Source organism: Orcinus orca, chromosome 7 (genome assembly GCF_937001465.1).
Source record: "Orcinus orca chromosome 7, mOrcOrc1.1, whole genome shotgun sequence".
NCBI lineage: Eukaryota > Metazoa > Chordata > Mammalia > Artiodactyla > Delphinidae > Orcinus > Orcinus orca.
In genome coordinates this window covers 102,524,321-102,540,208 of record NC_064565.1, presented here as the reverse complement: position 1 = coordinate 102,540,208, position 15,888 = coordinate 102,524,321, and the positions used below count along the sequence as shown (strand labels likewise).

Genomic DNA, 15,888 nt, shown 5'->3' with positions numbered 1-15,888 from the left:
GGACGCTCTGATTTCCCTAGTGGCTAAAGCAGAGCAACCTCCTCCCCCTCCCATCCCCCAACCTCCCCCTTCTAAGCAGGGGCTGGATTAACAGCGTGTGACCTTGAGCCAGACCTTGAGCCTCCAGCTCCTCAACTGTACTTCGCGGGGGGGGGGGGGGGGGGGGGCTCGAGGGGGTGCTGATAAGATCCCGCTCTGACCTTCTGTGGTCTTGATTCTCTCTCCCTTTCCTCCAAGAATTCTGTCCTTGCCTCAAAACTCTCCCTGATTTGGACGACCCTGAAAATAGAATTCTTCCAATTCCAGATGGATAAGTATGACCCGAGAAGCCAGAGATGGAACCAAGAAAGTGAGGCGGACACAAGACAAGGAGTGTGGTTATAATGAGCTCAAAGCCTGTGCCGGTCTGGTCTGTGAAAGGGCCTGGGTGAGACGAGGTCAGTGCCAGGGCAGAGTCAGGGGGCCACTCTAGTCGTGGCATCAGTAGTGGTTCCAGGCACATCTCTGGGTCATGACGAGCCCGCTGGCCCTAGGGCTGGGCTCTGACTGGGGCCTGGTGTCAATCACTAAGGTGTCGGGGTCTCCAAGGGGCACCATGGTGGAGGATCACACGGGCATGTGCAGCTCGTTGTACTCATCCTGGCCGTCCTCATCAAAGTTTGGTTCAGCATCTTCAGAGTCCAGCTGCAAAAGGGAGCAGAAGGTTGGGAGAGGCCGGGAAGCGGACTCACCGCCTCCCGCTCCCCAGCTCCTCCTTGGGCCGGCAGCCCTCACTGCCCCTAGACCTCTCCAAGCCTCACTGACTACAGGGACTGTGGCCCCAGGTTGAAGCACTTCCCTCTGGCCAAAACCTTGAGGTCACCCCCCAGCGATACCTCCTAATAATAATAATGATGATAGCAGCTACCACACAGAAGCACTTTCCTGGGGCTCTGAGCTCCTGTGGTACCTTTGTACACCGTGCGTGGGCGGAGGATTTTCAAAAAGATGTCCCTTCCTCTAGCTGACAAAAACAGGGCTCAGAATGGATCTCAGCACCACCCCACGCCCGCTCATCCCTCAGCTGTGTGCCTTTGTTCAGGACACAGCTGTCTACAGCAGCCCTGTGCCTCTCTCACACCAAGGCACTGTTCTCATTGCTTTACCTGGAACTGTGTTTAATCCTCACCACGATCCTATAAGGGAGAATCTATTAGTAGCCCCGTCATACAGATGAAAATGAGATTTCGGAACGTTAGGTAATTTGTCTGTGGTCACACAACAGCAAAGACTGGCACCCAGGGCCCGAGCCCCTAAGACTGCCCCAAGCGCCTTCCCTTACCGCCTGTAGCTCCCTGTCCTGGAAGAGCCGGGGCAGGAGGCAACGCCTCAGGGGCACCGTGAGCAGCAGCAGGAAGGGAAAGGCGAGCGAGGCCGCCGTGGACTTGACCACCCAGAGCAGCGCGATGCAGCCCAGCTGGATGCACGTGAACAGGTGCATCCGCCAGGTCTTCACCTGGGGAACAGGCGTCAGGTCTCACCACATCTCTAGGAACTCGGGTCCCCAGGTCCCAGCTTATCCTTCAGAGTCCATCTCCAGCCCAGAGATCCCTCGGCCCTCCCGCCGCTCCCCATCACCCCGTCGCCCCACCTCTGTGCCTCCTGGCCCTACCTTGGTCACATAGGGCTGTTCGGGATGGTGTTTTGCTGGCATGAGTATGAGCAACAGACGCTGGGACAGCTGGATGCCAGACAGCGATGTGACCCCCATGTACAGGAAAATCCCAAAGAGCACAGCCAGTGGGATCCGGCGCAGCACAGCCCCCATGACAATGGACAGGCCTGGAGGAGGTGACACACACCTACGTGACCCCTCAGGCAGCCCCCGTGAGGATGGAAGGGCCTGGTGGGGAGGAGATGAGCCGGGCCTCATCACTGTGACCAAGAGAAGATGCAACAGGACAGAGAGCCAAGAAAGGGCTCAAGCAAAAAGGCACATGGAGTGTCAAGAAGCAGGTCTGGGGGTCAGAGCAGGGGCTAGTCACGATGCGTTTGGAAACTCAGAAGGGATCTGGGTCAAGCCTGGGATGGAGAAAGGATTTAAGGTCCAAGAACGCAAGTCTGGGGGGTGGGGACCGGGGCCGTGCAAGGTGGGCGCTCTCACCCACGAGGCTGGCGATGAGCACTCCAGTGACCCGCTGCTCCCGCACCTCCTGGATCTGGGGCTTCTCGCCGGGAGCAATGGCAGTGCGCATAACGGTCAGCGCGTTCACGTGGGTGACCGAGCGGACGGTGGCGGCCGTGAGCCAGGGCAACCCAAACAAGCCACAGAGCCCACCCAGGGAGCCGATGAGAAGCAGGTCCAGGTGGAAGCCGGAGCCTTTGAGCAGCCTCCGCGCCTTCTGGCTGACAATGAGCCTGCGGGGAGAGGATGGGAAGCGGGGGTGAGTCGGGGGCGGGGGGGTGGCCAGCGACAGGGTCAGGCACTCACAGCAGGGACGGTGTAGAGGGGACAGGACATGCAGAGCAGAACTCTCCCAGGACCTGCCCGCTTCCTCTTTCAAGTTCTCAAATTGAAGTTCTCATATTTAAGCAAATCTGAGGCAAATTCCCATACTGTGGATACTTAAAACACCACAAAAGCCAGATGCCAGCTCTCACCACATCATTGTGGTTTAACCAAAATGAGACACATGTGAGCGTCACTGAGAGAAAATGCTGCCAGGGTTTTCTGAGGACTGTCAAGTGCCACCCTGCAAGTGGTGGTGGTAACAGACAGATATCATGTCAAAGCACCACGGGGGGGCTTCCCTGGCGGCGCAGTGGTTGAGAGTCCGCCTGCCGATGCAGGGGACGCGGGTTCGTGCCCCGGTCCGGGAGGATCCCACGTGCCGCGGAGCAGCTGGGCCCGTGAGCCATGGCCGCTGAGCCTGCGCGTCCAGAGCCTGTGCTCCGCAACGGGAGAGGCCGCGACAGTAAGAGGCCCGCATACCGCAAAAAAAAAAAAAAAAAAAAAAAAAGCACAACGGGGAAACCACGCCCCAGGCCCACGGACACCCTCTGGCCGCCAATCCCACGGCTCCCCGCCCCGCCCCCAGCCCTCTCACGCGGTGATCTGTGTCTCCATGAAGATCAGGATGAGGACCAGGAGGGCGGGCACGGCGGCTGCCACCATCATCCAGGGCGGGAAAGGACGGGCGCTACCCAGGGGCGGGATGAACCATGTGCGCTTATGGGGGGAGGTCACTGAGAGTCCCGTGGGCACCGTCAGCTTCTGCATGACCAGAAGGAAGACCGGGTTCAGGGCCGCTAGCAACTCCACGTAGCAGCTGCTCCCACCCAGCTCTGTGTCTCCAGTACCAGGACTCCAGGGAATGTGGGTGTGAACAGGTTTGGGGAAAATCAGTTTTGTATCCTCCAAAGTCACTGTTCCTCCAAGGGGTCTGGCAGCGAATGAGGAAATGATATACCTTCTCCCTGAGCCCCGGAGCTGCCAGGAGACCTGCTGCAGGGGCACCTGTCATTCTGCCCCCAGTCCCACACCTGCTCCTCCAGGAGTCCTGACTAAGCGTCACACACAGCCCCAGACTCCCTGGCCGGCCTCCTCAGCTGGACCACACAGCTGCTTCTGAAAACCCCAGCCCACCCACCCCTGTGCAGCCCCAGCACGTAGCCATTCCACTAGGAAAGCTGGGTTCCAGCCCTGACCGGCTGCTGGCGCAATGGGGACATGTTATGGCTTGCCTCTCAAGGCCCTGGGGTGAGAACCAGCTGCCAGAGGGGGTCGGGACTCACTCACCTGTGTGTAGGTGTCTGTAATGGAGTAATCCACCAGGACCATCACCAGAATGGAGATGGGGATGCCGAAGTCCCCGATGATACGGCGAGCCTTGAGAGGGGCCAATGAGGGGAAGGGAGCAAAAGGTGGATGGAGCGGAGGGTCAGGAAACTAACATGGGGGTTTTTTACCCGGACCCCTCTTGGGCCTGAGCAGGAGCCAGAGGTCCCCTGACCTGTCCCTTTAAACCCCACAGGTGCCAGCCCAGCCCAGCCCAGGAGAGCATTCCTCTCCTGATTACACCTCTCTGAGGCTTCAGACAGGGGCAGAGGCTGCACAGACTTGGATGAGGTCTCCCATGACCGGGAGAAGGGGACAGCCCCTCTCTCGAGCGGAGCCTGGCAGAGACAGCAGGAACCGAGGGACACCCACAGGGGGTCCACAGGCCCTACTCCCGCCGGCCACGCACCTTGCCACCCAGGAAGCGGCTGTTTCTGAACTTGCGCAGGAAGAAGGCAATGAGGAAGGTCCCGAGCATGAGGATGAGGGACAGCAGAGCCGTGTTGGGTTGGTTCCTGGGGCCCGGCGGCCCCTCGGTGGGGGGCAGGGCACTCACATTCAGGTCCAGCTCAGAAGCCAGGGCTCCCGCAGGGGGGTAGAATGGCAGCAGTGGGTGCTCCGTGAACACCTGTGTGGGTTACGAGGTTGCCCTAGTGCTCACCTGGGCAGGTGCCTGATTTCATAGCATCAGTACACCTGTGAGGGAGAGGGCTGGCCCCTCCCACACCTGACCGGGCAACATAACACAGGACATGCAGCTCCATCTCACACACAGACGCCCTTCCTCTACATACAGTGACCCAAGGACCCCAGACCCGTAGCCCTGACAACGCCCCCTTTCCGTCCCATACCTGTTTAGGTGAATCCTGGACTTCAAACCTCTGGGTTTGACTCCCTGCCCTTCAGCTCAGACGTAGCCCTAGGGCGTCCTCAACCCCCATGCCCACAGCCTACAGAGGCTTCCTCCTCGTCCCTCCTCCCCCAGGCTCTCCTTCCCAGGGTGCTGCCCAGCCCCCACCTACACCCACCCCCCCAAGACCTCTCAGGGCCCACCTTGTAGAGCTTGTGGAAGGTCTCATAGATGAAAATGAGAGAGATGAGGAAGGCGAAGATCTCCTGGGTGAAGGGTGAGATGTAGCGGACCAGGAAGCTGCCTTCCGCGGCCACCAGGGCAAGAACAAAGACCACCAGCCAGAGGCCAACCCACACCCGGCCTGTGAGGTACTCCAGGCCCTGGGCTCGGCAGAACTGGAGGGCGGGAGAGAGAGGCGGTCACCACAGCCATCTGACCCGGCCCTCGGGGCCCCACGGGACAGGCAGGAGGTGCACCCCGAGGGAGAGGAGGGGGAAAGACCGCAGGGGCCCATGCCCTGGGCCAGGGGCACAGGGTGGAGCAGGTGAGCCCTGGGGAGGGGCAGGGTGGCTGTCACCTTGAAGAAGGCTTCTTCGAAGACGAGCAGTGGCCCCGAGAAGCCGACCACAAGCAGCGGCTGGGCCCCCAGCAGAGAGAAGAGGACACCAAGCACAGCCGTGGACACGATCAGCTCAGACACACCCATCAGTCCTTCTGTCTTCTCCCCTGGGGCGGGCGAGGGTCAGTGGGACGGCCTGGCTCTTTCTACCTGGCCCCTCTTTCTCGTCTAGTTTCCCCTAACCTGGGGACCCAAGAAAAATGGAGCAGCTCCCCAGAGTGGTAGCTAGGGACCCTCACCACTCTCAGCCCTCCTGCCTCTCACCACCAGCCCCCCACCCCGGATCTCCCACCCCTTGCACCCACCCCCTCTCACTTTACTGTCATCCCAGAAGTGACCACTGGGACACCCTGACCCAGCAACCCTGCAGATGACAGTGAGCCCCCTCACCTCTCCTCCCGCCCCTCACCTAGCAGCCCCCCGAAGGTGATGGCGGGACTGAGGGCAGCGAAGTAGATGAAGAGCACGGCAGCCACGCACTGGGAGTGCAGGGCGTCCCGCAGGTCGCTAGGGTAGTGCGGGTACCGGCGCTTCACGTCCCGGACAAGCCCCCCAAACACCGAGCCAGTGCGCAGCAGGGGGTCGTCGTCAGGGGGCGCCTCGGAGCCCCCTAAGTCCATCGCCAGCTCTGGGGGAACAAGAGGCTGCTGGAACCTCGTGCTTGGAGCAGGCCCTGGGCCCAATCCTTCCCAGCCTGGGACGCAGTGCAGAGACCTGGGTCAGGGATTGGAAGCTGACGTGCAGGGCTCAAGAGTCGGGATGGGGCTGGGGTCAGAGCCGTGGGAGCCGCGGAGGGGGCATAGGTTCAGGGGGCTCCGGGCCCCAAAGGGTCTGACCTTTCCCAGGGGCCACGTAGCCGCCCTGGGTGGTCATCTCAACTTTGGTCTGCTCCCGCTCCCGCCGCTTCCTGAGCAGCTCGCGCTGGAAGGCAGCCACGGAGCGCAGCAGGTCTCGGCCCTCCACCTCGGACGGGGGGATCACGATGCTGCCGTCCAAGAACTCGCTGATGGCGCTCAGGAGGTCCTGCCTGTCATCCGCCTGATAGGCAGCATCGTGGAATAGCTGGAGGCAGGAAAGCCAGGGACTGAGCCCACAGCCCAGGGAGGCCCTGGGAGGGGGCGCTTCGGGGAGGAGGTGTTGGGCCATCAGAGACCCAGAGGCAAGGTGGACGTTCAGCCACATCCACAGGTCCAGTCCACTTGTCAAAACTCTGGCTCATGTCCCTGCTGGCCAGCAGGCAGCCACGGCCCTGAACACCTCCCAAACCCCCATGACTGCCCGCGCTCTTCCCCTGGGAGCCTCCAGACTTTTCCACAATGCAACAACTGAAGGGATGATGCCTGGCATAGCGTTACCAATCCAACCTCCATACTCACTGGAGAGTGCCCACATCCTGTTGGTTGGGAAATATTTCGAACATCACCCCTGGCTAGAGGACCCTCCTGTCCAAGTCCAGCTTCCCTTTCGAGTCTCATGTCACATCCAAAGCTTCAGCGTCTGGGCTTCTTCGTTCCGGCATCCACCTCCCTGTCCCCTCCCATAGCCCCAGCCCAAGGCTCCCTTTTCCCCCGCAGCTCACCCCTCCCTCCACCACTCCAGAGCGCTGCCTCCACCCCGAAGGGCCACTAGCACCCCTGTACCCATGGATACCACTGGGGGCAGCGCGTGGGACAGAGAACAAGCAGGGCTCAGGGGAACAGGCCTAGAACGCCCAGCCTGGGGGCTGCCGGACCCACCTTGTCAGACATGAGGGTGGCAATAGAGCGCCCAAGCTCGTGATAGTCAGTGCTGGTGTGGCCGGGCCCCAGCATCACAAAGAGAAAGCGAACCGGCACGGGGACCTCAAGCACAGACTCCAAGAGTACAGCTTCGTTCAGGCGCACAAAGGCTGCCGCTGGCTGCTCCAAGAAAGGCACACAGCCTGGGGGGACAGAAAGGCACAGGGTGCTGGGCAAAGGGGAGCAGTCAAGGCAGGCCCTGGGGGGATATCTGGGGCCATGATGTACAGTTGAGCAGGTTGTGCACTGCACAAAGAAACCCCAATCTAAAGAAGCCCTATTTGCTTGTATGTCTGTACATTTATTACAATCTACCAGCAGATGGAAATCAAGGGTATTGAGGAAGGGGTGCTTTTTCCTAATTCTCACAACAGTGTTATATGGACTAGAAGCAATCCAAGATAGCAGAAAACTGGATGGGAAGCAGGCAGAGGATTAGGGAAGATGGGTTGAGAGAAAGACCAGGGGCAAGGTGGGGGCCTGGTTGGGGATGGATGAGGCAGCCTGCAGGCCAGAGCTCAAGACAAGCAAACCATGGTGGGGGCATCCATGCCCTGTAGCCCACATGCCCCCAGGGCCCAGCCCTCCTTACCCACGAGCACAACAGTAGCCTCAGCATCTTCAGGGATCTTCTCCAGCAGCTTCAGGCTTTTCCCCCGGTGACCATCTCCCCCAGGCATGTGGAGGGGCTTCTGAGGACGCAGAACTGGAATAGGGCTGGGACCCAGACCGGAGGCCATGGCAGGCCCTCCCATCCCTTGTTCCAGGCCTGGACTCTGCCCACCAACCCCTGGATCTGGGCCCTGCTTTCTCCGTCCCCAGCCAGGGTGGAGACTATTGGTGAAGTGCCCCACAGCAGGATCTGGACCCTCCTCCAAGCCCCTCCTACATCTCAGCCTTACCTTGTTTAAATGGCTCCCCTGGGTCTGCCCCGTCATCCCCTTTAAAATTTCTGTTTCTCCAGGGCAGGGGTCCCTCCTGAATGTAGGTCCCCCACATCCCTAGTATGGTGCCCGGCAACCAACCTTCCTGACCCACTCAATGAAGCCATCTGTGGCCTCCACTGAAACTGGAAGCCCTCCTCATCCCCCAGCCCAGGTCAGAGCAAGGTGACTGACCTCCTTGGCCTCAGGGTCATGAGGCCAGAGTGGGGCTGGCTCCCCCAGGTCATCAGCCACGGTAGGCACTGCACCATCGGGGCCATGGCTGGGGGTTGGGTGATGATTCCCTAGGACCGAGTTCACGCTGGAACTGGACGCATTTCGGGGAAAGAAGCCACTGTCCTTGTCATCATTGGGATGGCTGGGGAGAGGGCAGAGGGGGCAAGGCAGGTTAGGAAGACAGCCCCTTGGTGGCCTGAGGTCATGAGGAAATGAGAAACGGAGGGTCAGGGCCTCCATCCTTTTTGCCTCAATGTAAGAAGGAACTTTCTAACGGTTGGTACTGTCCAAAGATAAAGAAGGAATGAGCTCCCCATCATTTGGGGTATTCAAGCAGAGGCTCGAGAGCCACTCAGTAGAGTCTGTGCTCCTGGAAGGCAGCTGAACCTGAAGGCGCCCTCCCAGGCGCCCCACCCTGGCACCTGTGTTTCAGCAGCAGGGTGCGAAGGACACTGGCCCTGTCCTCCGGCCGGATCTGGTCAGACACAATCATGGTCTCCACCACGAGGTGTGCGATGCCTGGCAGAGTGGTCTGCTCCAGGTCCAGGAGGGCAGCTCCTGGGGGCACAGTCAGGGGAGGGAGCACGGTCCCGTCAGGTAGAAAAAAGCCACCCCCCAGCGGCTTGCTCCCCAAGGGCAGGCAGACATGCTGGGTGAGCCAAGCATCTGATGTGCCCAGGTGCATACACAGCTCCATGTGGCCACAGCCCAGCCTGAGAGGATGCAAAAAGAGAGCACGGGGTGAGGGCACAGCCCCTCCTTGCCCAGAGAGGGGGTCATCTGTTGATTTACTGCATGTGGACAGATACCTACTGTGCCCCAGGTACAGTGCTAGGTACCTGGGCACAGTCCCACCCCTCAGAGCTTATGGCTGTGCAGGCAGCTGGACCCCACGTCCCCTAAGTGGCAGCCAGACCTCACCTGGCCCCAGGGCTCCAGGGAGCAGTCCCTGGAGCTGGGCAGCCCAGCACAGGCCGAGCTCTGGGGTTTGTGAAGAGGGCCTGCAGCTCTCGGGACAGGCCTGCAGGGCCCCTACCGTGGGCGATGGTCCTCCGGAGCTCCAGCAGGCTGCGGAAGGAGAGCGAGGCCACGTGCGGCTTCCCCCAGCGCTCCGTCTCTTCCTCCACGTCCTCTTCAAACTTGATCCAGCGAGCCGTCTCCCGCCAGTGGGGCTCCTGGCTGCGGTCCAGCATCAGCTCATTCAGCTCCACAAACACCTGGGGTGGGCGCCAAGGGTGAAGGCCTGGGAGCCGCCAGGTGGGACCGGCTGTCCTGGGGACATGGCGATGGGCCAGGCAGGGAGGGAGGGAGAAGGGGGGAGGAGAGGCGAGAAGAATCCAAAGGCCCACTTCCTCGGGGTCCGGTACCTCATGAGGCCTCCGGTCCAGCTGCTGCTGCTTCTTCTTCCTGCGCAGGATGGGGGCCAGGCCACTGGGGCTGCCCCTCCCGCCCTGCGTCCGAGACGGCTTCTTTACCAGGTGCCGGCGCACGCCAGGGTTGTCCTCCAGCCGGTGACCTGCGGAGAAGATGGGCTTGGCGGTCCCAGGGTTCCAGCTCAGGGCCTCGGGGTCATTGCCAGCCCCTCCAGCTCTGCCCAGCCATTCTACTCAGGGGTGGGGGGGGTGCCACAGTCACCCAGGGACCATGACCACAAAACCATATCGTCCAGCTGGGCCATTTCATACATAAGGATACTGAGGCCCAGAGAGGGGAAAGAACTAGTCCAAAGTCACATGGGGACACTGGCTAAGCCACAGTAAAAAGGCAGACCCCCAACTCAGTCCACAGCCCCGGTCACGGCCACTGCCTCTTACTCGGCAGTGCCAGGACCCACATTAAGTCACCAGGCCCCGCGCCCTCGGCACCTTCCCTGTGCCCCTCGGCACCTTCCCTGTGCCCCTCGGCACCCATGTGTACTCCCCCATGGGTACACATCCAGACGGACTCAGGCAGAGCTTCTCTCCCTTCCTTCCCATCTGCCCCTTCCAGGCCCACAGCTGGGGGAAGGCCAGCAGCCCAGTTACTCACAAGCCGGTTCGCCCACCATGGGGCTCAGCTGGCCCCTGATGGATTCCCACAGGTCATAGTCCTCAAGGTCCAGCACAAACATCTCTAAGTCCTCTGAGGCCAGCGAGTCTCGAGGGCTGGGGGCTGGAGCCCTCTGAGGGCTCTGACCCTCAGCGTCCCCGGGCCCAGGGCTCAGTGCCCTGTTGGGCTCTGTGACCTCCTCCAGCGGGCTCATCATTCCCCAGATGGCCAAGGTCTCAGCCCCTGCTCCTTCCTAGAGCCCCGGCTCTCCTGAGAGGCAGGAGCCTGGACAGCAGTGGTCTTGGTCCAACCAGAGCTTGAAAGTGGCCGGGCCTCCTGACCCCGACTCCCCAGGTCCCCAGGCCTGCTCCCTGCTGCTTCCAGCCTGCACCCTAGGTCTGTAAACACGCCCTCCCCCTGACCACCCCCCATCCCACCGCTGCTGCCACCGCTGCTGCTGCTGCTGCTGCCATCGGATTGTTCCTGTCCCTGTCCTCAGGCCCTGGCAACTTTCCATGACGTATTGCACTCAGAGCCCTCCCCCCTCCCACCCCACCCCTGCACACACTGTGGTTCCAAGGGGGAGGAGGGCGGGGTCGGTGATGCCCCTGGCTGGGCACAGAGCCCCATGGGTGCGGACAGGTGGCACAGAAACCAGGGCACTGATAAGACGGAAGGAACGTGCCGAGATCACAGCCAGGCCCGGCCGAGGGTGGTGTGATGGGAGTAGGAGGCTCCTGACACAGGGAGAGGCAGGGCCTGGTGGAGTGGCTGGGACTCAGGGCCCTGGTTCCAAGCGGGTAGAAAGAGTTTGCCCCAAGAAGAGGAGCCTCGGGGGAGGGGGTGTACAATGATGTCTCCAAACGTCGTGTGGAAAAAGGGCTGCCTTATTCCAGGGGTGACTCAAAGGACACAAGCAGGACGGAAGGGCAAAGGCATCGTGAGGGGAAGTCTCAGCTCCGGCACCCGAGGCATGGCTTGGTTAGGTAGTGAGTTCCCCATCACTGGCCACATTCCAGCAGACAGGGATACCGCAGAGGAGCTCAGCCCTGGGTGGGGGAGAACACAGAGCCTCTCCAAGGTCCCTCACAGGCTGGGCACCCCTGGAAGTGGGTGTCACTCACTCTTCATGTCGTCCAGGTCCGCGGAGCCCAGCATCTGGGCCTCCGCCTCATCAGTGGGCACCTGCTGCTCTGGGCCACCCGGGCTGCCCAGGGCACTGCCTGGGCATAGCCGTTCCCGCAGGTCATAGCTGGCTGACGGGCTCCGTGGCCGACTCTTCTCTCCGGCGACTCGGGAGACCCGGGCCCGGGGACTAGGGGAGCTGAGGAGGCAACACGGCAGCCTTGAAACTGGCAGGGACCCTCGGTGGAGGTGGGCCAGGGGAGGGGGTTCCTCTGTCCTCCCCCAGCTTGGGGCAGGGCCTGGAAAGGCCCCCTGGGGACTACACACACTTCTCTCTCCTGAGCAGAGAGAAAAGCTTACCTCCACCTTCCTGCCCCCGTTGCACTGGTCCCCAGTTCTTCTTTGTCCCCATCCTCCTTTTCACCCAGACACCCTCTCTCTCCTGGAGGACTCTCCCTGCCCGCCCTCTGGTGCTCTCCTCCTTGCCAATCATGCAGAGAAGGGGCACGCCCTCCCCGGCTCCTCCGCCCCGCCTCCTTTCCTCCTAGCTTCTCCACTGGGGTCAGGAAGGAGCCTGGGACCTGCTTTCGGCTGGGCTGGTGGCCAGTACCTGACCGAGTGCTGGGGGCTCTTGTCGGAGCGCGGGCCCACCGCGGGCAGGGGCTTGGTGAAGGCGGCCCTCCCCGAGAGGCCGGGACTGTCGTCCTCGTCACTTCCAATGGAGAACTGTGGATAAACCCCGTGTGACCTGGGTCCCTGCCCTGACTCAGCCCCAATACCCCACTCAGCCCCGCCTCCCCCTAACCCTGCCGGGCCTCCCCTCCCCCCTCCAGGCCTCCCCTCCTCTCCCTGAGCAGCCAGCCCTCCCTGGGGACAGACCTTACCTTTGCTTTGGGTGGGGACCCTGTGGGTGGAGGTTCTACAGGCTCTGCCTCAGACTCCCCTTCCTCTTCCTCCTCCTCTTCCTCCTCCTCATCCACTCCGGCTCCCCCCTCCTCCTGGATGGGAGGGGTCCCCTCAGAGGGGGGAGCAGAGGTTCTCTCCTTCTTCCTCTTCCTCCTGGTTTGCCGGGCAGAGGTGGCGGGCAGTCGCCGCAGCTTGTGGGGTGGAGGCAGGCGCACCGAGAGCGGGTGGTGGGTGTGGTGGGATGTGTGCCGGTGAACTGGGGGTGCAGGAGAGCTGGTTGGGGCCCCCACAGCAGAAGGGGGCCCCTCACCACCCTAGGGACGCATGCCTTATTCTAGCTCAAGGCCTCAAACAAGGGCACCCTAGTCCTTCCTCCAGAGTCAGGCTCCCCCCAACACCTGTACCCATAGCCTGTCATTGGGAAGGCCTGGTAGAGTCGGGGAGATGGAGTGATGGAGAGGGGAGGTTGTGACAGGGAGGATGCGGGGATGAGAGGACAGGACACAGCAAGGAAGGGAAAAGTAGAGTCAGCAGAGCTAAGGAGGGGAGGAGAGGTGGCAGAGAGACGAGAGCAGGGCCAGAGGTATGACAGAGCCTTGAGGAAGATGAAGGTCACCAAGGGAGGCCTCAGGCCCATCTCCCTGCATCTCCCCTGTGTCTGGGGCTCAGCTCCCCTAGCAGGCAGACAGGTGATGGGTAAGTGAGGCAGGATGACTTAACATGGCATGGTGGCCCAGCACAGCATCCAGCACAGCATCCAGCATAAGATGACACCGGGAGACCAAGCCAGTGGTGAGCACGGTGATGGTGGCAATGAAGGTGATGGCGGTGAGGGCGGCCACACTAGGGGTCCCCAGGCTACCCACACTCAAAGTCCCGCTCGCTGTAGCTGCGGCTGGGCTTCTTGGGGTCCCAGGCCGGGGGCTTGTTGATGAGGTCCCCAAACCTGCTCACAGCCAAGGTCTTGCCCAAGTCATCCTCCTCCTCCATGTCTGGACTCAGAGGGGGCTCCTCCAAGGGCACCCGGACCTGCAAACCCAACAGCCTCTTCTAAGGAACCCTGACGCATGAACGCCACACACCCACCCCAACTCCAAGCCCTAGGTGGAGATGGGAGAGACCAGCAGACTCGTCTTCTACTCCCTGTGGCCCAGGCTGGGGTCAACCTCCCAGGCTTCCAGGGCTTGGGAGGAGAGGGGGCAACAGACCCGAGAAATACCAAAAGACCCCCTCTTTCTCCGTATCTCCCGCCCAGCTCTATCCCTGGATCTGGGGGTCCCAGGGTCGACCAGAAGACACCCCTATCCTCCTTGAGGTCCCTCCCCCTCCTCTTCTCCCACCCCCGCGAGCGTCAGTCACCTGGGGTAGGGGGGAGGCGCCCCCGGGCGGCGGAATCACTCCATTGGCCATGTCCGGAGAGGCGGCTGGGGGGACTTTGACTCACTGAGGGACCCGTGACCCGGGTGAGAAGAGGGCGCTGCGCGGACCTAATGGGGAGCCCTGGGGGAGGAGGGCGGGGTCAGGAGCCTCGCGCGGCCGACCCCCCTCCCCCTCCCCGGAGCTGGATCCCCCGCCCGCCCGAGCGCCCATCGAGGCCCCGCCGCGCCCGGGATGCCCCGGGGCCCGGCCCGCCGCTCCCCGCCCCGCCCTGCGGTACCTCGGGGCTCCGGAGCGTGCGGGGCTCGGGCCGACCGCCGCGCCCCATCTCCTTCCCGCGCTCGCCCCGGGGCCTGTCGCTGCGCAGGGCCGGACGGCCTGGGGGCGCCCGCGGCGGCAGCGAGCCTGGCGGGCTGGGCGGACGCAGGCGCCGGAGCCCGCAGCCCGCGGCTCCACCTCCTCTCGCTCGGCTCCGCAGCTCCGCCGCCGCCGCCGCCGCCGGGCCGCACAATGGGAGCGGGCGGGCGGTGACTCACCCCGCCCCGGCCGGCCCGGCCCCCACGCGTGGGCCCCCGCAGGACCCCACCTGCCCTGCAATCCCTTCTCCGGCGCCCCACGCGTTGCCGAAGGCGGGTGCGCCGCCCTCCACTCCCACAATCCCCAGATGCACGCACCACCTTGCTTTTAGCCTCCTCTCCCCGCAAGAGCCGTGGAGGCGACCCCTCCGCAGACGCCAGCCCCTCCAATCTTGGGAACTGAGCTCGCAGGCCTACGGGAACACCCACCACCTGTCCCTTCGGTTCCGGTATAGCCTCAGATGCCTGGCTTCTGCCACCAGGCAGCGCCCAACATTTGACCTTGGCAGTTACCTCCCTGGCCTCGGTTTCCTCAACGTAGCCAGAGGGGCCTGGAAACGGGGAGTTCCGAAGTTCCATCCAGCTCTAAGATTCTGCACCTCAGTTTCTACACCCTCTCTCCCCCTCCTCCACCCCCCTAGGTCACATCTCCTTTTCCAAGGGCAAAGGTGTTTGGAAGGAACGACTGGATCCCAATTTGACCTTCTGGGGGTCTCGCTGAAACTGAGCACCTAGCACAATGCCATGTCCCTAACAACCCCTCATTAATAGCTGGTGGAGTCACGTCCCTGAATCCTGAGGAGAACTTAGGAGGATGCTGGGGTAGAACCCAGGGTGGAGCTGCTGGGTAGGAGAGGGGCCAGGCCCATAAGAGAGAAACCAACGCCTGCCCCGGCGGGGGCGGGGTGGGGAGGGGCAGGGGATGACAGGATGCTGGACACGATGGTCTCTGTGTGGGGAAGAGGTTTAACCCTGTGACCTTGGGCATGTAATTTACCCTCTCCCAGCCCTGTCCTCACCTGGGTCTCAGCTCAACCTGAGGGAAGATTCTCTACATTCAGAGCCGTCAGGGGGAAGAGGGGAAGGCAGCTAGTATCTGCTGAGCCCTTGGCTTTGCTCCAGCAGCCCCGTGCTGGGCCCTCTCCATACTCATCCTGGCTTCACCACAACAGAGATTCATGGAGCCTTGTTACCCTGCCATGGTCACAGCTGGGAAGCAGGCTGCTGACAGGGCATCATGGGTGTATGTCCCAGCCACAGCCGTTTACCGCTCCAAGCCTCTTTCAGGGAAAGAGATGTGCTCGGCCTCCCCGTCTCAAAGGGTGTGCAGAGCATGAACCATAAGGCCCACCTGAGAGCCAGCTGTGTGTAAGTAGAGTGTGTGAACTGTGCCCCAAAACTCAGGATGTGAGACCCATCTGTTACGGGTTGAATTGTGTGTCCCCCTCCACCACCCCACACACACACACACACACACACACACACACACACACACACACACACACACACACACACACACACGCCACCAGTTCATAGGTTGAAATCCCAACCCCCAGTACCTCCGAAGGTGACCTTATTTGGAAATGAGGTCATACTGGGGTGGGGTGGGGTGGGCTCCTTTCCCAATATGAATGGTGTCCTTCTAAAAAGGGGAAATATGGACACAGACATACTCAGGGAGAACGCCATGTGAAGATTGGAGTTGTGCTGCCACAAGCCCAGGAACTACCAGAAGCTGAGAGGGAGGCTTGGAACAGATCCTTCCCTTGGGCCTTCAGAGGGAACAGGGCCCTGCTGGCATCTTGATCTCAGACGTCCAGCCTCCAGAACTGTGAGACAACAGATTTCTGTTGTTTAGGCTGCTCTGTT

The 15,888-nt window shown here is 61.9% G+C and overlaps 1 protein-coding gene across 2 annotated transcripts; it reads right to left on the bottom strand.

Moving 5' to 3' along the window:
* Positions 1 to 361: 361 nt before the first annotated feature.
* On the bottom strand, positions 362 to 14,467 carry SLC4A3 (solute carrier family 4 member 3). Of its 2 annotated transcripts, none has more exons than XM_049711978.1 (23): positions 14,338 to 14,467; positions 13,646 to 13,786; positions 13,153 to 13,315; positions 12,265 to 12,542; positions 11,991 to 12,106; positions 11,380 to 11,579; positions 9,595 to 9,743; positions 9,264 to 9,444; positions 8,650 to 8,785; positions 8,186 to 8,369; positions 7,660 to 7,759; positions 7,026 to 7,210; positions 6,126 to 6,351; positions 5,699 to 5,917; positions 5,248 to 5,396; positions 4,871 to 5,065; positions 4,227 to 4,445; positions 3,779 to 3,868; positions 3,087 to 3,253; positions 2,144 to 2,397; positions 1,652 to 1,821; positions 1,322 to 1,495; positions 362 to 684 (listed from the first exon to the last, which is right to left on the bottom strand). In XM_049711978.1, exons 2-23 carry the CDS (start codon positions 13,694 to 13,696, stop codon positions 607 to 609), a joined length of 3,684 nt encoding a protein of 1,227 aa, XP_049567935.1. In that variant the 5' UTR covers positions 13,697 to 13,786; positions 14,338 to 14,467; the 3' UTR covers positions 362 to 606. The 2 variants fall into 2 exon arrangements, with proteins under 2 accessions (XP_049567935.1, XP_004262715.1); XM_004262667.3 differs by lacking the exon at positions 14,338 to 14,467 and adding an exon at positions 13,944 to 14,148.
* Positions 14,468 to 15,888: the final 1,421 nt, after the last annotated feature.